Source organism: Coffea eugenioides, chromosome 7 (assembly GCF_003713205.1).
Source record: "Coffea eugenioides isolate CCC68of chromosome 7, Ceug_1.0, whole genome shotgun sequence".
Taxonomy (NCBI): Eukaryota; Viridiplantae; Streptophyta; class Magnoliopsida; order Gentianales; family Rubiaceae; genus Coffea; species Coffea eugenioides.
Window position 1 is genome coordinate 3,520,219 of NC_040041.1, and position 23,548 is coordinate 3,543,766.

At 35.7% G+C, this 23,548-nt stretch overlaps 3 protein-coding genes and 13 non-coding genes across 16 annotated transcripts; 3 read left to right on the plus strand and 13 right to left on the minus strand.

The window, feature by feature from the left end:
• The first annotated feature begins 1,242 nt into the window (after positions 1–1,242).
• On the plus strand, positions 1,243–8,652 carry LOC113778305 (histidine kinase 1). Its single transcript, XM_027323663.1, has 13 exons — positions 1,243–1,592; positions 2,026–2,268; positions 2,409–3,197; positions 3,382–3,629; positions 3,901–4,060; positions 4,572–4,698; positions 4,800–4,889; positions 5,365–5,559; positions 5,643–5,712; positions 5,881–5,923; positions 6,365–6,511; positions 6,774–7,811; positions 8,082–8,652. Exons 1-13 carry the CDS (start codon positions 1,302–1,304, stop codon positions 8,295–8,297), a joined length of 3,657 nt encoding a protein of 1,218 aa, XP_027179464.1. The 5' UTR covers positions 1,243–1,301; the 3' UTR covers positions 8,298–8,652.
• Positions 8,653–8,995: 343 nt separating this feature from the next.
• On the minus strand, positions 8,996–9,069 carry TRNAI-AAU. Its single transcript has one exon. It is a non-coding gene; the product is annotated as a tRNA-Ile (tRNA).
• A 389-nt stretch (positions 9,070–9,458) lies between these two features.
• On the minus strand, positions 9,459–9,532 carry TRNAI-AAU. The gene has a single exon. It is a non-coding gene; the product is annotated as a tRNA-Ile (tRNA).
• A 385-nt stretch (positions 9,533–9,917) lies between these two features.
• Positions 9,918–9,991, minus strand: TRNAI-AAU. The gene has a single exon. It is a non-coding gene; the product is annotated as a tRNA-Ile (tRNA).
• Positions 9,992–10,379: 388 nt separating this feature from the next.
• Positions 10,380–10,453, minus strand: TRNAI-AAU. The gene has a single exon. It is a non-coding gene; the product is annotated as a tRNA-Ile (tRNA).
• Positions 10,454–11,369: 916 nt separating this feature from the next.
• On the minus strand, positions 11,370–11,443 carry TRNAI-AAU. The gene has a single exon. It is a non-coding gene; the product is annotated as a tRNA-Ile (tRNA).
• A 385-nt stretch (positions 11,444–11,828) lies between these two features.
• Positions 11,829–11,902, minus strand: TRNAI-AAU. The gene has a single exon. It is a non-coding gene; the product is annotated as a tRNA-Ile (tRNA).
• An 853-nt stretch (positions 11,903–12,755) lies between these two features.
• Positions 12,756–12,829, minus strand: TRNAI-AAU. The gene has a single exon. It is a non-coding gene; the product is annotated as a tRNA-Ile (tRNA).
• A 385-nt stretch (positions 12,830–13,214) lies between these two features.
• Positions 13,215–13,288, minus strand: TRNAI-AAU. The gene has a single exon. It is a non-coding gene; the product is annotated as a tRNA-Ile (tRNA).
• Positions 13,289–13,676: 388 nt separating this feature from the next.
• Positions 13,677–13,750, minus strand: TRNAI-AAU. Its single transcript has one exon. It is a non-coding gene; the product is annotated as a tRNA-Ile (tRNA).
• A 385-nt stretch (positions 13,751–14,135) lies between these two features.
• Positions 14,136–14,209, minus strand: TRNAI-AAU. The gene has a single exon. It is a non-coding gene; the product is annotated as a tRNA-Ile (tRNA).
• A 387-nt stretch (positions 14,210–14,596) lies between these two features.
• On the minus strand, positions 14,597–14,670 carry TRNAI-AAU. Its single transcript has one exon. It is a non-coding gene; the product is annotated as a tRNA-Ile (tRNA).
• A 388-nt stretch (positions 14,671–15,058) lies between these two features.
• Positions 15,059–15,132, minus strand: TRNAI-AAU. The gene has a single exon. It is a non-coding gene; the product is annotated as a tRNA-Ile (tRNA).
• Positions 15,133–16,051: 919 nt separating this feature from the next.
• On the minus strand, positions 16,052–16,125 carry TRNAI-AAU. Its single transcript has one exon. It is a non-coding gene; the product is annotated as a tRNA-Ile (tRNA).
• A 78-nt stretch (positions 16,126–16,203) lies between these two features.
• Positions 16,204–18,154, plus strand: LOC113777858. The gene is made up of 3 exons (XM_027323076.1): positions 16,204–16,283; positions 17,314–17,427; positions 17,827–18,154. Exons 1-3 carry the CDS (start codon positions 16,266–16,268, stop codon positions 17,956–17,958), a joined length of 264 nt encoding a protein of 87 aa, XP_027178877.1. The 5' UTR covers positions 16,204–16,265; the 3' UTR covers positions 17,959–18,154.
• Positions 18,155–21,221: 3,067 nt separating this feature from the next.
• Positions 21,222–23,455, plus strand: LOC113778102 (protein POLLENLESS 3-LIKE 2). Its single transcript, XM_027323377.1, has 4 exons — positions 21,222–21,529; positions 21,730–21,942; positions 22,037–22,192; positions 22,294–23,455. Exons 1-4 carry the CDS (start codon positions 21,362–21,364, stop codon positions 23,191–23,193), a joined length of 1,437 nt encoding a protein of 478 aa, XP_027179178.1. The 5' UTR covers positions 21,222–21,361; the 3' UTR covers positions 23,194–23,455.
• Positions 23,456–23,548: the final 93 nt, after the last annotated feature.

The window sequence follows — 23,548 nt, forward strand, 5'->3', positions numbered from 1 at the left end:
TGATGGTGCATATTGGTTATGGATGCCAGAAGTGGATTCACTAACCTATTGTTCTAGAGGATGAAAGCACACCAAAGTCTAAGCACATATTATTGCGTGCTTTCGGTCTTGAATTATTAACTGTAGCCGCCCCGGCAACTAGATTATTATGTACCAACTTGGGTTAAAAAAAAAAAAAAAAAAGGGCCCTTCTCTGTTATTCAGTATTGGAATCCTTTCAGCTTTGTTGTAAAATTGCAGCTTGAGTGAACGGAACCGATAAGCAAGGCAAACCTTTTGCATCGGCAGAGAAACCCAGACCAGTAAAAGACCCAATAAACACTACAGTTCTTCTGGAATTCTGGTCATGATTGGGATTGGCCCGAAGTATGGTGTAAATAATGATCCTAGATTGGCAAAAATGATTCAGAACACTGGCATCTTTCAAGGACTGAAAAATTGGAGTTATAAGGCATGCTGGATCTCACAAAGTATTTTCACTTAATTTGCTATCACCCCCATTTTTTTTTTTTTTTTGGTGGATATGTCTAGAGAGGCAAACACGTGTTGGATATCAAGAATCACAATCTTGCAATACATGGTATGTCGATAGAGTTGAATGGGATTCTTTAATGGTGGTGCATTATCTTGTTGTTTGGAATCTGATGAGTAAGTCATAGTGCATGGAAGAGTGTCGCATAGATATGGCTCCAAGTCATTAGCTTAACCCTCATCACATAGCACTATGACACTATCGACCCTGGTCCCTCTAAGCTTATGTGATGGACACCATGGCCATGCACCTATAGTTAGTAGTTAGTACTAGTAAAATTGGTCCCCCTGTCCCCTGGTATTTCTACTTTCGGACCGTGAGAAATGACAAGATTCCATTGCCTGTAAGGGGTCAAGAACCTTAAATCTCCAAAATAGTTGTGTGATGCTCTCAGTTTCTTGCTCTTGAAAAGATAAATAGACATCCATGATTGAGCATAGTCAGTAAACGTTCCTGAGCTTTACTTCTTAATTTTAGATACCACAATGGCCAAATTAAAGAATTTAAAACAAATGAAAAGAGGGCGGAATTGTGGATGAGCTATCTGTGATTATAACACCACGCCTCCCACTTTTGAAAATTAAAGAGTAATGTGCCTCCATAAAGAGTGAAGCGACAGTTATACAATGGGAAACAGAAGCAGTCCACCAGTGTGGAATATAAGCCTCAAATCTCCCCCTCTCTCTGTCTCTCTCTCTTTCTCTCCCCGCGTCTTTTCAGAGTTTTTTCTATTCCCTCTATTTTAATTGAATGAAGAAGTTGCTATGTAATGTGTAAGTTGCGTCACTTCGATGCTCAAGAAGATGCAATGGCTCATGCAGCCAGCAACAGTCCCTCTGTTACCTTTGAGTCTCCACCATCTTCATTCAGGGCAATGGGGTTGTGGCTGAGAAGTTATGTTAACAGAATTCTTGCCTCTGCTAATTCTTGTAGAAGAAACCGATCTCGTTGCTGCAAGAGAACTTTCAATAGGGATGTTGAAGCTGAAGAACTTCAGGATACAAGTACTGTTTGTCTCTCATCATACTACAGCGTTTTCATGGTTCGTCTTGCAATCATGGTATGTGAATTTTGTCCCTGCAATGGACTATTAAGGTGATATTAGGCTATATAGTTATTACCAGGCCAGCATCAAGTATGATTGGTTGCGGAAGCTCTTGAAAGCAGTACTAAAAATAGAAAGATGCTGCATATGCGCCTATTTTCCTTTTTAATGCTCAGTAAATGGTGAACCCATGACATTTGACTACTTATTGAGTACTCCGTCATTGTCTCTTTCTCCTAATTAGCCAGTACATGGCCAACTTTTCCATTTCTGCAGAATGATTTAAATGGACCTACTTTTTATTATGCTTTTTCCTTGCTTTCCTTTTCTCGGGTTACAGTGGTGAAAACGATATAGGTTCCTGTCATGGACGTTGATCATCTTCTGGTTGTTTTCAAACATATTTGGATTCTAGTGCCTCATGTTCGTGGCTTCAACTTTCATGCAGGTCATGCTTGCAATTTTGATTGGCATGCTAACTTTACTAACATGGCATTTTACTAAAGTTTATACACAAAGATCACTGGATACATTAGCCTATGGACTTCGGTTTGAACTACTGCAGCGACCCATGCTACGAATGTGGAACATCATAAATTCCACTGTTGAAATAACAACAGCTCAGGTGAAATTGTCAGAATATGTAATCAGGAGGTACAGCAAGCCTGTCAATCAAGCACAGCAAGTTGAGGTTGTTGCTAAGTGGAGTCTTCCTTCTCTTTTCTTAATTTCTAGTCAATCAGTTTGCTGTAAATCGTGCCTGCAATTCTTCAATGTATTGTATATTTGTATTGTACATCTTACTTCTCCTGGCTGTTGTCTCTTTAACAGTTGTATGAAGTAATGAGAGACGTGACCTGGGCACTATTTGCAAGTCAAAGAGCTCTCAGCTCAATAACCATAAACTACAGAAATGGTTTTGTTCAAGCTTTCCATAGAGATCACAGGAGCAACAAAACTTCCTACATATACTCCGATCTCGTCAACTATTCAATAAACGGGTATGATGCCGATACGCTGTCTTCTCATCAAGGGTGGAATGATCAATCCATACATGGAAATATGTCTGCAATTTGGTATCGGCAACCTCTAGACCCTGTTACAGGTGAAAAGATCGGGAAATCAAGCCCAATACCGCCAGATGAACTAATCAATATTGCTGGCATCTCACAAATACCTGATGGTGCGGCTTCATGGCACGTGGCAGTGAGCAAGTATACGGATTCTCCGCTGCTTTCTGCAGCATTACCTGTTTGGGACTCATCTAAAGAAAGCATAGTAGCTGTTGTAGGTGTTACTACAGCACTTTATAGTGTGGGTCAACTAATGAAAGAACTTGTTGGGTTCCACAGTGGACACATATACTTAACCTCTCAAGAAGGTTGGTTGCTTGCTACTTCCTCAAATACTCCTCTGTTAATGAATTCAACAACGGGACCAAAGCTCATGATGGCTGTTGATTCGGAAGATCGTGTAATACGTTCTGGAGCTGAGTGGTTACAGAGAGTATATGGTGACAAGTTTCCTTTGAATGATGAAGTTCATATAGAAAATGCAAGGCTTGGTCATCAGCTGTATTACATAGACTCATTTTTCCTCAACTTAAAGAGACTTCCCATGGTAACCTATTGAATACGTATGAACTCCATTTTCATGATAAGAAATACAAAATAATGATGCCTTATCATTTTTTGAATCGTTCATGCATAGATAAATATGCAGATGATTTAACTTTACCAATATAATTTTGCTTATTTTGGCATCAGGCCCTGGTCAACATATGCTAACAAGAATTTACGTACAGGTGGGGGTTATAATCATCCCAAGAAAGTATATCATGGGCAAGGTGGATGAGAGAGCTTTCAAGACATTAGTAGTTTTGATATCAGCATCTGTTTGTATCTTAGTAGTTGGATGTGTTTGCATCTTTGTATTGACTAATGGGGTGTCAAAGGAAATGAAGTTAAGAGCAGAATTGATTAGCCATCTTGATGCGAGGAGGAAGGCAGAAGCATCCAGCAACTATAAAAGCCAGTTTTTAGCAAACATGAGGTAAGAATCTACATCAGCTTTTTGGTTATGTACAGATAAGTGGATCAAATAATGTCCTTTCTTAGCGTTCACATTCATGTTCTTTTTGGATCTTAACTTTCTGCTTAAGTCTAATCTTTGGCAACTCTGAACTGAAAGTATCCTAACTAACCTGGATCCCACACCATGTTGGGAATCTGAATATTCAGAAATCAAATTTCCGAGAATTTTGGATTTATAGTATGATGTATGGAGATTTATGAACCTGGAACTTTTCAAAAATCCTTTGCAGTCATGAGCTACGAACACCTATGGCTGCTGTGATTGGGTTGCTGGACATCCTGGTTTGTGATGATTGTCTCACCAATGAGCAGTATGCAAATGTTACGCAAATTCGCAAATGTTCAACTGCTTTGCTCCGTCTTCTTAACAATATATTGGATCTCAGCAAGGTGAGCTATACATTCAAGGATCTTTCCTGTTAACTCTTGAACCATTTGTTGCAACAGAATCTCAACTTAAAGGGCATGACTCAATGTACTTTTCTACAGTTTTCATGTGGATATCTAGAAAGTTGTTGCTATTTTGTCTCGTGTGTGCGAATAAGCATTAACCTGAAAATTTATTCGTGGAACTAAAAGGTTTACAACAATGGATCCGTCTCTGGTCGGAGAGTTTCTTAAGTAGATTTGGGAGTTCCTGTGATCATAAGAGAATGTAATTGTCCAACAAGTTTGTAAATTCAACCTGTTTGGAAAAGAATTATCTTAGACAGGATTTTAGCTCTTTGGTTTCTCATTTTCCTCTATCCTTGTCTCATTTTAGTACAATTTGTATAGGTAGAGTGCAGAATTGATAGAGAACCTTTTCTTCTGTGTGAATGGTGTTGTTCCTCCTAAAGTATAGTGGAAGTGTATTGCCAGGCTTTGCAGTTATGGATTCTCTTCTGAAACTTTTCCACAGGTTGAATCCGGAAAACTAGTGCTGGAAGAAACTGAGTTTGACTTGGGCCGGGAGCTTGAAGGGCTTGTTGATATGTTCTCTGTCCAGTGCATTAACCACAATGTGGAAATCATTCTAGATCTCTCTGGTATGCCCATATACCCAAACTGAATGACAAAACAACCTTTCCTCAAAGGTTAATATCTGCATTTTCTAGTATTGGTTGCTGCTTATTATGTTTATTGGTAGATGACATGCCAAAATTAGTTCAAGGAGACTCTGCTCGAGTTGTTCAAATTTTTGCCAACCTCATCAGCAACTCTATCAAGTTTACAACTTGTAAGTTTGACTTGCTCATCAGCAGGACTCCATTGTAGCTTCTCAATCATCAAAGTAATTGAACTTGAAATTCACCACTGCTTGGTGTGAGGAAAAAATTTTACGAATAAAAAGCACTAAGAAAATTGACCGACCACTCAGATGAAAGAAACCACATGATTCAGGAAGGAGCACAGTGGTTTATTTGTTACAACAATGAAAAGCTAAGAGATCATATTGCAGATCACATTTTAAGAAGATGTTAATTTGAATCAATTTTCAGATTGTTGAAACATCAGTACACCTACAATTCTTGAGTTTATTTAAGTACGGTGAAGGATACTCGACATTAACCTGTTAATATGGTTAGGAATAGACTTGAATATGCTCAAGGAAGAAAGTTAATTGAATGCATCCTGGCAATTTTAGATGTGAAGCATCTCTACAATTCTTGAAGTAAACTTGCAGAAAATAAAAAATTTTCTCCTGCCTACAGCTGGCCACGTCATTCTTCGGGGTTGGTCTGAAAATCCAAATTATGTCCTTAGCAGCGGGAAGTGTTCAATTAGTCAAAAGGATTCTTGGCCAGGACAGAAGATGAAATTAAAGCTACATGGAAGCCACGGAAAGAGATCCTTGAAGAAAGAAAACAAGATGGTTCTTTGGTTTGAAGTCGATGACACAGGGTGTGGTATGAACTTGCAGTTAGTTATACAAACCTAGACAGGAAATCTTGACGTTGTCTTTATCATTTCTTTTTCGTGAATTATGTAGGAATCGATCCAAGCAAATGGGAATCTGTATTTGAAAGCTTCGAGCAAGCTGATCCTTCAACTACTCGCTTGTAAGTATACTGTATCAAGTAACTGCAGTTGATGCCCTAAAGATGAGCTTAACGAGTGCACCATCTTGAATTGTCTATTAAGTTCTCAATTTTTTTAATCATTGTAGATCCAATTAATTACTGGAAATAAACTTTGAGAAAATTGTCCTTCTGTTTTTTCAATTTCAGGCATGGTGGTACTGGTCTCGGTCTTTGCATTGTACGAACCTTGGTAAGCTGAAAACATGCTTAAAATAATTTGTAATTCTCCTGAAACTTAACACTCATCCCTTAAGCAAAATTATTTCAAGTCTGGCAGCAGGTAGATGTCCCAGGTGCTTTATTTTTCATTAGCTGGTGAAATGGGAGAATATGATTTCATGCTTTCACTTTTTGCATTGTTCCAGAAGGTGGAGCTAAGATATGCATTAGAACCGATTGTGTGACCTGAATTATATACACCACAGCTACAAACATCTTTAGACTTGTTTCATGATGGAGTAAATTCATCAGTGCGTCTTAGAGGAAAGCATCTCGACATATTTCAGTATAGTACTGCTGGAATTTTGAAACCTCTAAACAGAAACACTGACAGAAACAAAAGAAAAAAGCAACCATCTTGCTGTTTTTCATCCTTTTTCATGTTTACGTAAGGCAAAAGTTGTCCCAACAGGTTAACAAGATGGGTGGAGAGATCAAAGTTGAAAAGAAGAATGGGCCAGGTGCTCTGATGCGACTGTACCTAATTCTCAGCACACCTGCAGATCCAAATGGTGCAGGAAAGCATTGCCAATTCAAATTCAAAGAACATAAATTGACAGTGAGTAAATTATTTGAAGTTCTTTCACCCTTGCATTGTAGAGTTTCAATCTTATTCTCTAATAATTCACAACAGCTACACTTCTTGGTTATTTGTTGTGGGTAACATTAAGGCTAATACATAATCTGTATCATTGCAATGCTATTCATAATCGGCTGCAATTCCACTTTAATTTTGTTAATAAACCATACAAAATAATATACCCAAGTAACTTATTGATGGACCTAATTTATCAGATCGATCATAATAAATTTGGATGCAGATGTTGCTTGCACTTAATGGAAGAATGGGTAGATCGACTATGGCCCAATGGTTACAGAAAAATTTGGTGCACACATATGAAGCATCTGAATGGAATGAACTGACACAAACTCTTCAGGAACACTTCAAAGCAAGTTACATGCATATTCCACCGGGTGAATTTTCTGAAAGTGAACAAATGCATACGCAAGGCATCAGCATCTCAGTTGTCGTCATAGTCATTGATATTGGGCTTCTTGAATTAAGCACGGATATATGGAGGGAACAGCTCGCTTACCTGGATAAATACAGTAGCATAGCTAAGTTTGCATGGATTTTGAACCATGATACACCCAATGCTATTAAGGCAGAACTTCGTTGGAGAGGGCATCTATTGATGGTCAGTAGACCACTTTACAAGGCGAAAATAGTTCAGATTTTGGAAGCTGTGATAAAGGATCAACAGATGGAGCTTCAGAAGTATGTGACTGCTACAATAGAAGGAAATTTGAATGAATGCCATGAAATTGATGCTATTCATTCTTGGACTCCCAGCTCTGATGACTCTGACAAGTCAGAACATGATGATCTTAGACTTGCGAGTCCATTTTACAGGACACCTAATGCCTCTCCATCCCTAAATAGGACACCTAACGGACATCATGCTGAATTTGCTCATGTGAGGTATGAAGAAAATGCTTGCAACAAGAAAAATCCAGGTCAGACGAGAGAAGAAGAGCAACAGTCTCCTATTACTTGCCTTAAAGAGAGAGAGACTGTGCGTATAAGTATGGATGAACAGAGTTCTTTAAAGGGACTACGTATACTGCTTGCAGAAGATACTCCAGTCCTTCAGAGAGTTGCTACTATAATGCTGGAAAAGTTGGGGGCCAAAGTTGTGGCTGTAGGAGACGGACTGCAGGCAGTCGAAGCTCTGAAATTCATGTTGCATTCAAGTGAATTGAGAAAGGAGTCTCCCGTGGAAGATGACAACTCAGAAATTATCACCGCCAATGGACTTTCTTTGCTGCCATATGACTTGATCCTAATGGATTGTCAGGTAGGATAGTTGAAATCAAGCCTAACTATTACAATGCTTTTGCATGTTGGTTGTTTCTAACTTTCTCATTCTGGTGGAAATTCATTGAGTCTAATAACAAGCTGATCTTACCCTTTCCACACTAAAAAATTGTCAAATACCAGAAATTCCATAGGACCCTTCAGGCATTGGCTAATTTGCACTATGATTAATTACATATTGCACTTTAAGTAAGAGCTTTTTGTAAAGTCCTGATTTTCATATCTGATGTCATTATCTTCCCATTATCAGATGCCAAAGATGGATGGCTATGAAGCAACAAAAGCAATCAGAAAGTCAGAATTGGGTTCTGGTTCCCACATCCCAATTGTCGCGCTGACAGCTCATGCAATGTCATGCGATGAAGCCAAATGCTTGGAGGTGGGGATGGATGCTTATCTGACGAAGCCAATTGATCGCAAGTTGATGGTTTCAACTATTCTTTCCTTGACCAAGAGAACAGCCTAAAACTATTACATCAAGCTTCCAAACGCATAACAGCTTTTGCCATCTTTACTTGAACGGAAATGCTCAACTTCACTGGAGAAAGAAGCTGGAAAAAAACTGTATGCTCGAGAAATTTTTGCAGTGAGTACAGAAAATGGTGCAAGCCATGTTGTAGAAGTGTCGATTGGTTTCTATAAGCATGTAATATGGTAAAACTTCGAGTTCATGAGCTTAATTTTGTCTACTAAAATCGAAATCGTGTTCGTCCACGTTTGTAGCAACTAGCAATATATCAATCACCAAGTTGTTAGCTGGTTACTTGTTGGCGCCTAGCCATAATCAATATTGTATGCTCTCTTTCTCGGAATCTCCTAAAGAGCTCAAATGATGGGAACACACTTTGATTCTAGTAATAAAATACTTGCTCGTTCTTATATTCAAATAATGACTATCATCTAAAAACTAAATCCAAACTTTGGTTCGTAGAACAAATTAACTTCTATCAGTTAACTCTAAATAAGTGTTTATTCATATTTGATATTAATAATTATATGAAAAATAAAGCAAACAAAATTATAATCACAAATATTGTTTACAAACTTTTAACCATCCGATAAAAGACAAAATCAAGTACAAACAGATACCTTTTCCCTAAAAAAAAAATTAATTATACATTAGTAAACCTGTTTTCCCGGAGAAAAAAGAAAAACACATGATAATGGCTCATGCAGGTCTCGAACCTGAGACCTTCGCGTTATTAGCACGACACTCTAACCAACAGAGCTAATAGGCCGGCTACGGTGATTGGATGCACTTTTTTTTCGGAATCTCCTAAAGAGCTTAAAGGATCGGAACATACTCTGGTTCTAGAATTAAAATACTTGCTCATTCTTATACTCAAATAATGGCCATCATCCAAAACTTCACTCAAACTTTGGTTCGTAGAACAAATTAACGTGTATCGGTTGACTCTAAATAAGTGTTTATTCATATTTGATATTAATAAATATATGAAAAATAAAGCAAACAAAATTATAATCACAAATATTGTTTGCAAACTTTTAACCATCCGATAAAAGACCAAATCAAGTACAAACACACACCTTTTCCACAAAAAAAAAAAATATAGTTATACATTAGTAAACCGGTTTTTCCGGGAAAAAAAAGATAAAAACATGCTAATGGCCCATGCAGGTCTCGAACCTGCGACCTTCGCGTTATTAGCACGACGCTCTAACCAACTGAGCTAATAGGCCGGCTACGGTTGTTGGATGCTCTTTTTTTTCGGAATCTCCTAAAGAACTCAAATGATCGGAACATACTCTGATTCTAGTAATAAAACACTTGCTTATTCTTATACTCAAATAATGACCATCATCCAAAACTTCAACTCAAACTTTGGTTCGTAGAACAAATTAACTTATTTCAGTTGACTCTAAATAAGCGTTTATTTATATTTGATATTAATAATTATATGAAAAATAAAGCAAACAAAATTATAATCACAAATATTGTTTACAAACTTTTAACCATCCGATAAAAGACCAAATCAAGTCAAACAGACACATTTTCCACACAAAAAAAAGCAGTTATACATTAGTAAACCTGATTTCCCGGAAAAAAGAGAAAAACACATGCTAATGGCCCATGCAGGTCTCGAACCTGCGACCTTCGCGTTATTAGCACGACGCTCTAACCAACGGAGCTAATAGGCCGGCTACGGTGATTGGATGCTCTTTTTTCTCGGAATCTCCTAAAGAGCTCAAATGATCGGAATATACTCTGGTTCTAGAATTAAAATACTTGCTCATTCTTATACTCAAATAATGGCCATCATCCAAAATTTCAACTCAAACTTTGGTTCGTAGAACAAATTAACGTATATCAGTTGACACTAAATAAGTGTTTATTCATATTTGATATTAATAATTATATGAAAAATAAAGCAAACAAAATTATAATCACAAATATTGTTTGCAAACTTTTAACCATCCGATAAAAGACCAAATCAAGTACAAACACACACCTTTTTCACAAAAAAAATATAGTTATACATTAGTAAACCTGTTTTTTTCGGGAAAAAAAAAGATAAAAACATGCTAATGGCCCATGTAGGTCTCGAACCTGCAACCTTCGCGTTATTAGCACGACGTTCTAACCAACTGAGCTAATAGGCCAGCTATGGTTGTTGGATGTAGGCCTGTCAACGGGTCGGGTCTAGACCCGGATCCGTGAAATTATTGCGGGTATGGGTAGGGATTTAATTCCGTTTTTCGGATCCGGATCCGGATCCGTTTTGTCAAACAAAAAAACGGATCGGATACGGAATATAGTATTCCGGCCCGTATTAGACCCGGATCCGGATATAAATGAATTAATAATTTAAAAAATATATATTTATCAATATAATTTGATTAGGGTGATGTATTTGAATAAAGTCAATTTGATTTCTTTTCTTATTTGGTTTTTTCTTTGCATTAGTTAGAAATTAGTTTACAAATATATTTTTTTCTCATTTTTATTAGAAATTATAAATTTTGCTAAATTTGTTCGGGTAGACCCGACCCGGATCCGGGACCCGCCGGATCCGGATCCGGAACATAGAATAAAAGACCCGTCGGGTAAACGGGTCGGATCCGGGCCCGGTACAGTAATTCGGGTTCGGGTCCGGAATAATGAATTCCGGCCCGGACCCGGCCCGTTGACAGCCCTAGTTGGATGCTCTTTTTTTTCGGAATCTCCTAAAGAAATCAAATGATCGAAACATACTCTGATTCTAGTAATAAAACACTTGCTTATTCTTATGCTCAAATAATTACCATCATCCAAAACTTCAACTCAAACTTTGGTTCGTATAACAAATTAACTTATATCAGTTGACTCTAAATAAGTGTTTATTCATATTTGATATTAATAAATATATGAAAAATAAAGCAAACAAAATTATAATCACAAATATTGTTTGCAAACTTTTAACCATCCAATAAAAGACCAAATCAAGTACAAACACACACCTTTTCCACAAAAAAAAAAAATATAGTTATACATTAGTAAACCGGTTTTTCCGGGAAAAAAAAGATAAAAACATGCTAATGGCCCATGCAGGTCTCGAACCTGCGACCTTCGCGTTATTAGCACGACGCTCTAACCAACTGAGCTAATAGGCCGGCTACGGTTGTTGGATGCTCTTTTTTTTCGGAATCTCCTAAAGAACTCAAATGATCGGAACATACTCTGATTCTAGTAATAAAACACTTGCTTATTCTTATACTCAAATAATGACCATCATCCAAAACTTCAACTCAAACTTTGGTTCGTAGAACAAATTAACTTATTTCAGTTGACTCAAAATAAGCGTTTATTTATATTTGATATTAATAATTATATGAAAAATAAAGCAAACAAAATTATAATCACAAATATTGTTTACAAACTTTTAACCATCCGATAAAAGACCAAATCAAGTCAAACAGACACATTTTCCACACAAAAAAAAACAGTTATATATTAGTAAACCTGATTTCCCGGAAAAAAGAGAAAAACACATGCTAATGGCCCATGCAGGTCTCGAACCTGCGACCTTCGCGTTATTAGCACGATGCTCTAACCAACGGAGCTAATAGGCCGGCTACGGTGATTGGATGCTCTTTTTTCTCGGAATCTCCTAAAGAGCTCAAATGATCGGAATATACTCTGGTTCTAGAATTAAAATACTTGCTCATTCTTATACTCAAATAATGGCCATCATCCAAAATTTCAACTCAAACTTTGGTTCGTAGAACAAATTAACGTATATCAGTTGACTCTAAATAAGTGTTTATTCATATTTGATATTAATAATTATATGAAAAATAAAGCAAACAAAATTATAATCACAAATATTGTTTGCAAACTTTTAACCATCCGATAAAAGACCAAATCAAGTACAAACACACACCTTTTTCACAAAAAAAATATAGTTATACATTAGTAAACCTGTTTTTTTCGGGAAAAAAAAGAGATAAAAACATGCTAATGGCCCATGTAGGTCTCGAACCTGCAACCTTCGCATTATTTGCACGACGTTCTAAGCAACTGAGCTAATAGGCCAGCTATGGTTGTTGGATGCTCTTTTTTTTGGGAATCTCCTAAAGAAATCAAATGATCGGAACATACTCTGATTCTAGTACTAAAACACTTGCTTATTCTTATGCTCAAATAATTACCATCATCCAAAACTACAACTCAAACTTTGGTTCGTATAACAAATTAACTTATATCAGTTGACTCTAAATAAGTGTTTATTCATATTTGATATTAATAAATATATGAAAAATAAAGCAAACAAAATTATAATCACAAATATTGTTTGCAAACTTTTAACCATCCGATAAAAGATCAAATCAAGTACAAACACACACTTTTTCCACAAAAAAAATATATATAGTTATACATTAGTAAACCGGTTTTTCCGGGAAAAAAAAGATAAAAACCTGCTAATGGCCCATGCAGGTCTCGAACCTGCGACCTTCGCGTTATTAGCACGACGCTCTAACCAACTGAGCTAATAGGCCGGCTACGGTTGTTGGATGCTCTTTTTTTTCGGAATCTCCTAAAGAACTCAAATGATCGGAACATACTCTGATTCTAGTAATAAAACACTTGCTTATTCTTATACTCAAATAATGACCATCATCCAAAACTTCAACTCAAACTTTGGTTCGTATAACAAATTAACTTATTTCAGTTGACTCTAAATAAGTGTTTATTTATATTTGATATTAATAATTATATGAAAAATAAAGCAAAACAAAATTATAATCACAAATATTGTTTACAAACTTTTAACCATCCGATAAAAGACCAAATCAAGTCAAACAGACACATTTTCCACAAAAAAAAAGCAGTTATACATTAGTAAACCTGATTTCCCGGAGAAAAAAGAAAAACACATGCTAATGGCCCATACAAGTCTCGAACCTGCGACCTTCGCGTTATTAGCACGACGCTCTAACCAACGGAGCTAATAGGCCGGCTACGGTGATTGGATGCTCTTTTTTCTCGGAATCTCCTAAAGAGCTCAAATGATCGGAATATACTCTGGTTCTAGAATTAAAATACTTGCTCATTCTTATACTCAAATAATGGCCATCATCCAAAATTTCAACTCAAACTTTGGTTCGTAGAACAAATTAACGTATATCAGTTGACACTAAATAAGTGTTTATTCATATTTGATATTAATAATTATATGAAAAATAAAGCAAACAAAATTATAATCACAAATATTGTTTGCAAACTTTTAACCATCCGATAAAAGACCAAATCAAATACAAACACACACCTTTTTCACAAAAAAAATATAGTTATACATTAGTAAACCTGTTTTTTTCGGGAAAAAAAAAGATAAAAACATGCTAATGGCCCATGTAGGTCTCGAACCTGCAACCTTCGCGTTATTAGCATGACGTTCTAACCAACTGAGCTAATAGGCCAGCTATGGTTGTTGGATGCTTTTTTTTTTCGGAATCTCCTAAAGAAATCAAATGATCGGAACATACTCTGATTCTAGTAATAAAACACTTGCTTATTCTTATACTCAAATAATGACCATCATCCAAAACTTCAACTCAAACTTTGGTTCGTAGAACAAATTAACTTATTTCAGTTGACTCTAAATAAGTGTTTATTTATATTTGATATTAATAATTATATGAAAAATAAAGCAAACAAAATTATAATCACAAATATTGTTTACAAACTTTTAACCATCCGATAAAAGACCAAATCAAGTCAAACAGAAACATTTTCCACAAAAAAAAAAGCAGTTATACATTAGTAAACCTGATTTCCCGGAGAAAAAAGAAAAACACATGCTAATGGCCCATGCAGGTCTCGAACCTGCGACCTTCGCGTTATTAGCACGACGCTCTAACCAACTGAGCTAATAGGCCGGCTACGATGATTGGATGCTCTTTTTTCTCGGAATCTCCTAAAGAGCTCAAATGATCGGAATATACTCTGGTTCTAGAATTAAAATACTTGCTCATTCTTATACTCAAATAATGGCCATCATCCAAAATTTCAACTCAAACTTTGGTTCGTATAACAAATTAACTTATATCAATTGACTCTAAATAAGTGTTTATTTATATTTGATATTAATAATTATATGAAAAATAAAGCAAACAAAATTATAATCACAAATATTGTTTACAAACTTTTAACCATCCGATAAAAGACCAAATCAAGTCAAACAGACACCTTTTCCCCAAAAAAAAAAAAACAATTATACATTAGTAAACCTGATTTCCCGGAGAAAAAAGAAAAACACATGTTAATGGCCCATGCAGGTCTCGAACCTGCGACCTTCGCGTTATTAGCACGACGCTCTAACCAACTGAGCTAATAGGCCGGCTACGATGATTGGATGCTCTTTTTTCTCGGAATCTCCTAAAGAGCTCAAATGATCGGAATATACTCTGGTTCTAGAATTAAAATACTTGCTCATTCTTATACTCAAATAATGGCCATCATCCAAAATTTCAACTCAAACTTTGGTTCGTATAACAAATTAACTTATATCAATTGACTCTAAATAAGTGTTTATTTATATTTGATATTAATAATTATATGAAAAATAAAGCAAACAAAATTATAATCACAAATATTGTTTACAAACTTTTAACCATCCGATAAAAGACCAAATCAAGTCAAACAGACACCTTTTCCCCAAAAAAAAAAAAAACAATTATACATTAGTAAACCTGATTTCCCGGAGAAAAAAGAAAAACACATGCTAATGGCCCATGCAGGTCTCGAACCTGCGACCTTCGCGTTATTAGCACGACGCTCTAACCAACTGAGCTAATAGGCCGGCTACGGTGATTGGATGCTCTTTTTTCTCGGAATCTCCTAAAGAGCTCAAATGATCGGAATATACTCTGGTTCTAGAATTAAAATACTTGCTCATTCTTATACTCAAATAATGGCCATCATCCAAAATTTCAACTCAAACTTTGGTTCGTATAACAAATTAACTTATATCAATTGACTCTAAATAAGTGTTTATTCATATTTGATATTAATAATTATATGAAAAATAAAGCAAACAAAATTATAATCACAAATATTGTTTACAAACTTTTAAGCATATGGTGAAAGACCAAATCAAGTACTAACAGACACCTTTTCCACCAAAAAAAAAACAGTTATACATTAATAAACATGTTTTCTCGGAGAAAATAGATAAACATGCTAATGGCCCATGCAGGTCTCGAAATTTGGTTCGTAGAACAAATTAACTTATATCAGTTGACTCTAAATAAGTGTTTATTCATATTTGATATTAATAATTATATGAAAAATAAAGCAAATAAAATTATAATCACAAATATTGTTTACAAACTTTTAAGCATCTGGTGAAAGACCAAATCAAGTACTAACAACTTTTCCACCCAAAAAAAAAACAGTTACACATTAATAAACCTATTTTCTCGGAGAAAATGGATAAACACATGCTAATGGCCCATGCAGGTCTCGAACTTTGGTTCGTAGAACAAATTAACATATATCAGTTGACTCTAAATAAGTGTTTATTCATATTTGATATTAATAATTATATGAAAAATAAAGCAAATAAAATTATAATCACAAATATTGTTTACAAACTTTTAAGCATCTGATGAAAGACCAAATCAAGTACTAACAGACACCTTTTCCTCCAAAAAAAAAAAAAAACAGTTATACATTAATAAATCTGTTTTCTCGGAGAAAATGGAAAAACCCAAGCTAATTGGCCCATGCAGGTCTCGAACCTGCGACCTTCGCGTTATTAGCACGACGCTCTAACCAACTGAGCTAATAGGCCAGCTTCGGCTATTAATGTTCACAAATTTTAATCATGAATAGAAAAGGTAGGCGCAGTGTATTAAAGAAGGTGAAGCATGGGTGACACTGGGGTTGGATGCATAGGTGGAAGAAGAGGAAGAAAGGTGTTCGATTGCAGCGATGAGGGAAGACTACGAGGTCAACCTCTAATCTAAATCTAGTTTAATGTCTCTCTTCATTTCTGGAATTGAATATAATTTTAATCCTTTATTTAGCTTTGCAATTGGATAGGAGCCCTAGATTTTATTTTATTTTTTTTTAATATGAATCAACGTTTGTTACTTGCTTAATTGCTAAAGCCAAAATTCTGGCAGCATTATTCGTTTGCTGTTCGAGGTTAAGTGATTTGTATATATTTCTTCAGGTTGATGAATTTGCATTGGGTAATTCTGTGGTCAAACTATCAGAAGGGAAAACAATAAATGATTAAAAAAATAATCACTTTAATTTTGTCTGTCAAAATTATTTTAACTCAATTCCTGACTTGCTTGATATGTGGCTTTATCCATATATACACTGTCAGAGATGATGCCGCACCTATTTCATCCTCTTCAAGATGCTTGGCATCAGTAGTCTGTATGTAGCTGCACTGGTAGTGTTTGTCAGATTGAAAAGTATATCAGCTAATTCAGTTCTTGGTTATTAGGATGTAGATACTGCACAATTTCTTTCTGTTTTTATTTCTTAGAGAATCCAACCGGTGGTGAGAGCTTTTCCGTGGACTCTTGTATGATTCTAGAACTGATCAGGAAGAGAGGGTGTTGTTAATTTTGCCTCTGGTAAAAACGCGTTGTAAATACAAACACTCTGGAATGCATACGGTAAAATATCTAACTTGGCCATTCTTCTTTCAAATAGAAAGGTAAGTTGGGTGGAAAACATGATTTTACCTTTTCAGTCTACTGAATTTGAATTACTGGGCATTCCCTTGTCAGAAGTTGTTCAAGTTAGTGAATGCATGGATTTTAGTGGCATGTCAAGGAGAGAAAAGTAGTGTGGTTGATGGATTTAATGTTAGCAAGATGAAAAAAGAAATCTTTGGCGTTTGGCACTTGCTAATGCCTTTTAACTTTCAATTTGCTGTTTGTGATATTGTTTAATTTTTAGATTTCTCTTTGAACTCATTCATACTACTTTCTAACCATAAGGTTTGAGTATTGATTGCCAGACTGAAGAAAAGAAGCAAGCTGCTGCTGATGTTCTGTTTCATTATTCCAAATTTGTTATGGCGTGTATTGGGAACCAAGTTCGACCCTGTGACTTGAGATTGCATTTGATGAAGGTAATTAGGTAGCTATTCAATTGAATGCATTAAGGTTAGCTCCAGTTAATATGTACCTAAGTTGATTGGAATATGCAGTGGTTACAATGTATCATGTGTCACTTGTCTATGCAATCTGTTCAATGATATGCATTGCATTAGATGAGGATAGGACTTTGTTGCTTTACATTACTCTCTCTTCTTCCGCCTGCATTCTGCATCAGTCTTCCCTAAAAAGTTCCTCTTTATTGGACTTCCCATGCTCTTGGTAGTTCTAGAGGTCTTCATTTAAACAAAGATACGTTTGGAACTCTGCCAGGAGTAGTTCGATTATCATTATGGGTGGCAATAAGACACAAAGGAACATGTGCTCTTATGTTTTATACTATTTATTTTCATCTTTCTGTCTTAATACTGCAGGAGGTTTCAGGGTTGCCCACAAAACTAAAGAAGGAATCAGCTCGTATGGCCACTTCCCCTGATGCAGTGGGAGAGTCATCCAGTTCTGGCACTTCCAGGCTTGACAAAACAGAGAGTTTTAGAGCACTGTAGTTGGAGGAATGACTTGTTCATTGCCTTTGCTATACTGATACCCATGTGAGTTTCATTTTCGATTTTTATTTGTTATACCCATGTAAGTTTCATCATGCCTTTGGGAGGCCAATGAAATGTATTTGCATACTAGCAGTTGTATTTTCATTCATTACCGTCAATGATAAGTGAATGCCAACCCATTATTCATGTTAAAGTTTTGCTGACATCTATTTTTACATTCCCCGGGAGGGAAACGTACTTGTTGCAAGACATTTGTCAAGTGAGGCCATTCAGATTGATACACATTAGAATGTTAACAGAAATTGAGGCAAATCAAGTCAAGAGGAGTTCTGATTATTAGTATCGACTGATATTTGTAAGGAGCTTGACCCGTTGTGAAGTTTGAAGGTGGAAAAGTTTGTCGGAAAAGGGGCCTCTAGACTTTCAAGCATATATTGCATGGGATACATAATTGAGAAAATGGAGGATTGGAAGTTGAGATTTAGTTTACTACTCTATCTTAAGTTTTTTGATAGTGTACAAGAATAAATTTGGACTATTTATTTTAAACGGGAGTTTACATGGTCCGGACTAATAGCCTCGGACGATCATCCATTGATGCCTCAAAGTCCAGATTTGTGAAGTAGGGGAAATGATGAATGTAGGTTTCTTCTATCCTGTAACAAAAGGTGGGCTATATTTTCTTGTATAAAAAAGTTTAAATTCATCATGCTAAAGGGCTCTATGTTTTCCTGGGTAAAAAGGTTTAAAGTTGTTATGCTAAAGTAATTGCACTTTAGGGGGGTTGAAATAAGATCATATTATTATAGGGCACAAAATGGAATAAACCTTTTACTAATGCAAAACTTGAATCCCTCGAAATTGCTGGAAATGCAAGAGACCAAGCAAGATTTCCTGAATTCTAGCTTTCATTTATTTCGATGTTTTTTAATTCTTTATTCAAAATGCGATTCAATAAATGCACGAGTAGCAGCAGTATCTGACTGCCAGAAAATAGACATGAGTGCAAGAAATCACCATATATTACTAATGATTATCACACACTCCTGGGAGGGGAAAAAAATGAAGAGCTGATGTTGGCACCTCGAAGTAATTTGTAGTCTTTAATGTGGAGGGATTGAGCGAACAAATAAGTGCAAATGTGCAATATAGAAACTAGAAGCCAAACGACACATAAATTGTTCTAAGACGGGTTAGGTGGTATGGAAAAAATATAAATGTGAAGTCGTGGATTTGAAATCTTACATTCACTAAAAAAAATTAGGAAAGAGTGAATGGGGTAAACCGTAAATGAGGGCTAAATGCCAAAACTTAACGGAAGGGTATAGGCGCAAGGAAATATTAGAAAACAGGCGTTTAAAACACAGAAAATGAAAATACAGATGCTTTACATGTAAAAGTGGCGCGTAGTCAACGTGACAAACGATATGCGTTCTCTCCTCCTCTGTTAAATTATTTCAAAAACCTCTCCTGAGATTTATGACAGTTTCACTGTCCTCCCCTGAGGTATTCAAAATATCATTAACTTCCCTTAAAACTATTTTTTAAAAAATTACTTTATAAAAAATTAGCCCAATTCAAAAAAATCAACAATAAAAAAATGATTTCAAGAGTAAGAAGAATATTTTATACCAAAAATACCCCTTTAACTTATTACTAGTTGGTTATCAAAAGGAGGTATTAGTTAAAAATAGATAACAAAGGCTAAACTTTAGCATGAGTGTAATAGAATTTAGTAACAACGATTAGTTTTCATAGTACTATATAATATAGCAAAATCAAAGTATTGAAGAGGAAAATTGTTAATTTGGAGTCAAAATTTACGCAAAAAATTCCTAAACTCTTATAGCTAGTTTTGGGAGCTGTGACTGATGAGAAAAGAAAAGAAGGTGACAAAAAAAATATTCTTTCTAGTATTTGGTAGTTTTTGAGGGGCGGAAATGGATGGAAAGCGTCTAATTTGGACAGATGAGCTCCTACTGTGGTGGTTATCAAAGTTTTTCCCTTGAATGTGGGCGGAAAGTATTGGAAAAGCTGAGAATACCCAATAAAATTTTTCTAAATGCCAATTTTGTCCTCAAATGTGTACTGAACAAATTTTTATTGACATATATATATATCCAAAATTATCCCTTTTCCTACCTTAACTCCCAAACAACACTAAAATTTCTTCTTTTCCTTTCTCTTATAACTTAACATTTCCCATCTTTTTTTTTTCTAACCTAAATATCCAAACTAGCTATTAGTATCAGAATTTGAAAAACTTTTGAAAAGAAATTGAACAAGACAAAATATGGCCTTTTATGAAAAAAAGTATCACAATAGATGGCTAATGATAAAAAATATAGATGGCTACTGATAAAAAAATATAGAATATGCTAAAATATGCTATGTTTTTTGAATTATTTCTTTAACTTATAGGGTCCATTTTTTCATATGATTAACAAGAAATTTCCATCATTTGTAATTATATAAAAAAAATAACTCTCAAGTAACGTTTGGATTAATAAAAGGGTATGATTTTAATGGAAACGCAAATAAATCAAAGTAGAAAATTTTTTTCTAGCCATCTTGTTTGGATTACTTATACAAAGAAAAAAAAAGAAACACCAAATATTTTGAAAAAGAAAGAAAAGAATAGATTATGTGTGGTTACATTTTATCCATAACTTAATAAAATCTAATTGTAAACATATTTTAATACTTTACCGTCTTTTGTGTATTTTCATATTCATCTTGTTATTCTTATGAAAAATGTATGACATAATAATATTTAAATAAGAATTTTAATCTTTTCTTCGAAGAAAGAAATTACAAAAACTACTAAAATATAAAAAAAGAATTATAAAATGTTAACAATTATCATTATAAAATTTAGTATCCAAGATTTTCAAATTTTTTTATATTCAAAATCATGGTTAATTCAGTACAAGTGACTAAATTGTTTCTCTCCATATAAATATGTAATATTTCTTAAGTTAAAAGGATGGTAAAGTCATTTGACCATCCATGAGATTGGGTCCAAATGGCTTATAGGGGAGGTAAGTGATATTTTCAAAACTTAAGGGGAGGGCAGTGAAATTGTCAGAAATCACAAGGAGGTTTCTGAAATTACCCCTTAAATTATAGTATAGACGCAACGGCTAGCCTGTAAAACGGTAACCTGCAACGGTCAAATGATTCAAAACTTTTCTCCTTCCCATGCTTCGCTAAATTAGACCCTGAGTTGGCCTCCCTCCTCCATCTCTTCTCCCTACCTCTCTCTCCATTCTCCACCCTCCCTCCATTTCTGCACCAAACCCACAAAGCAGTAGTATCCTCTCCTGAATAATTCCACATTTCTTTCAACGTCTCTTGCGCTCAAATCAAATTAACTGCTAAAACCCATTTGAAACTGAAGATGTTGCAAGATATGTGGAATGCACCTCCTGGATTCAGACCCACGAAATCCGCTCCTTCATCTCCTGCTAAGCCTCTCGGGGTCTCCAGAACTCGCTCTGAATCCTTCCATGTCGCTCACAAAGTCCCAGTGGGTGACACCCCTTACGTCAGAGCCAAAAATGTCCAAGTAAGCTACTTTTTTTCAAATGGGCTGCTTTAATTTTTTTCCCCTTTTTCTTCTTCAGAATTGAAACTTTTTGAAAACGGGTTAGACTCTCTTTCATTGTTTCCGGCATCTCTGTTTCAAATGGATATGGCCTTTTAATTTTTTCAGCACTTTCTGGATTTTACTGATGTTGTCTGCATTTGTGTTTTTATATTGCTCAGTTAGTGGATAAGGATCCAGAAAAAGCCATACCATTATTTTGGGCAGCCATTAATGCTGGAGATAGAGTAGATAGTGCTTTGAAAGATATGGCAATTGTAATGAAGCAGCAGAATAGGGCAGAAGAAGCTATTGAAGCTATTAAGTCACTGAGAAGTCGGTGTTCTGATCAAGCTCAAGAGGCTCTCGACAACATCTTGTTAGACCTCTACAAGGTATAATACTTCCTTTTACTGTCAATTATTTCCATTTAGAAAGTTAATTACAGTTATCAAAGTTAGCATTATAATCAAATATATGATCTTCCAGAGATGTGGGAGATTGGATGACCAGATAGGATTGTTAAGGCATAAGTTATACTTAATTCAACAAGGAATGGCCTTTAACGGGAAGCGCACAAAGACAGCAAGATCTCAAGGGAAGAAATTTCAGGTGTCTGTTGACCAAGAAGCCACCCGATTACTGGTATTGATCCAGTGCCGAACTTCAATTGCATCCTAATTTGCTTCTTGCTTATACTGAAATCAGAATGTTCATGAAAATGGACAAAACTTTGTATGTTTCAGGGGAACCTGGGATGGGCATTAATGCAGCAAAACAACTATATTGAAGCTGAAGATGCTTACCGGAGGGCATTATTGATTGCACCGGACAATAATAAGATGTGCAATTTGGGCATCTGTTTAATGAAACAAGGGAGAATAGCTGAGGCCAAAGAGAATCTCAGGAGAGTCAAACCAGCAGTGGCTGATGGCCCTAGAGGCATCGATTCACATCTTAAGGCTTATGAGAGAGCTCAGCAAATGCTCCGGGATCTTGAGTCTGAGATGATGAATAAAGGTGGAGATAGGGTAGAACAGAGCAAGTTGTTTGATGCATTCCTGGGTTCTTCAGCAATCTGGCAGCCTCAGCCTTGTAAAGAGCAGAGCAATGTGTCGACTGCAGATTCTTCTAATCACCACCGGGACGAATATGCTGATGAGAATATCAGTTCTAACCTAATACAGAACCAAATGGTTCCTCCTGTACAGAAAAATGTCAAATCAAGTGTTGTTTATGGGAATTCACTCAACATTGATGCACCGCCATTTTATTTTTCAAAATCTTCCAAGGATCCAATCGGTTCTCAGTTTCCAGAAACACTCAAGAGAACAAGATCTGGAAATGCTGCTAACTCGGCTAGAGCAAAGACAATGGGAGAGTTGATGATGATATCATCCCTAGAGCCAGAACAAAAGGTCCGAAAGCAATCAATTTCGCCAGAGAAAGATTCCGATAGGCTGGCAGATTTGCTACCAGATAGCAAGGACTTTGAAGAGGCAATACTAGCCGCGGTATTAGGTTCAGGCGATGAGTCTGGGAAATTTTTGGAATCCAGGAATGATGCAGGAGTATCTCAGCAAAAGGTTGATAAAAGGTTGAAGGTCTTTCAGGACATCACGCTGTCTTTGAGTCCAAGGGCTTAACTAACATATTAGCCATACAGCAGCAGCTAATTGAATAATTTTATTTTAGGTTTTATCCAGTCTTAGCTTGGAGATGAACTTTTTCTCCTCAACTCATATTTCTCAATAAGGGAGTATGTCTTACTTGGTTCTACTTGTTCTAAAATAGGTTAAATTAATATCGAGGTTAACAGTCCTATTTATTAAACTTTGCCTTGTGGCGGCTTGATGTAACAATTATTTTGACCTCACTTTCCCAATAAAATTCTTCCTTTCATGCTTACTTCCGTGATGTTACTTCTGATTTAAGTTCATACCACCTTTTACTTCTTTTTTTTTCCCTTATTTTTTGTTCTTCTAAGAGCAAGCTTGTAAA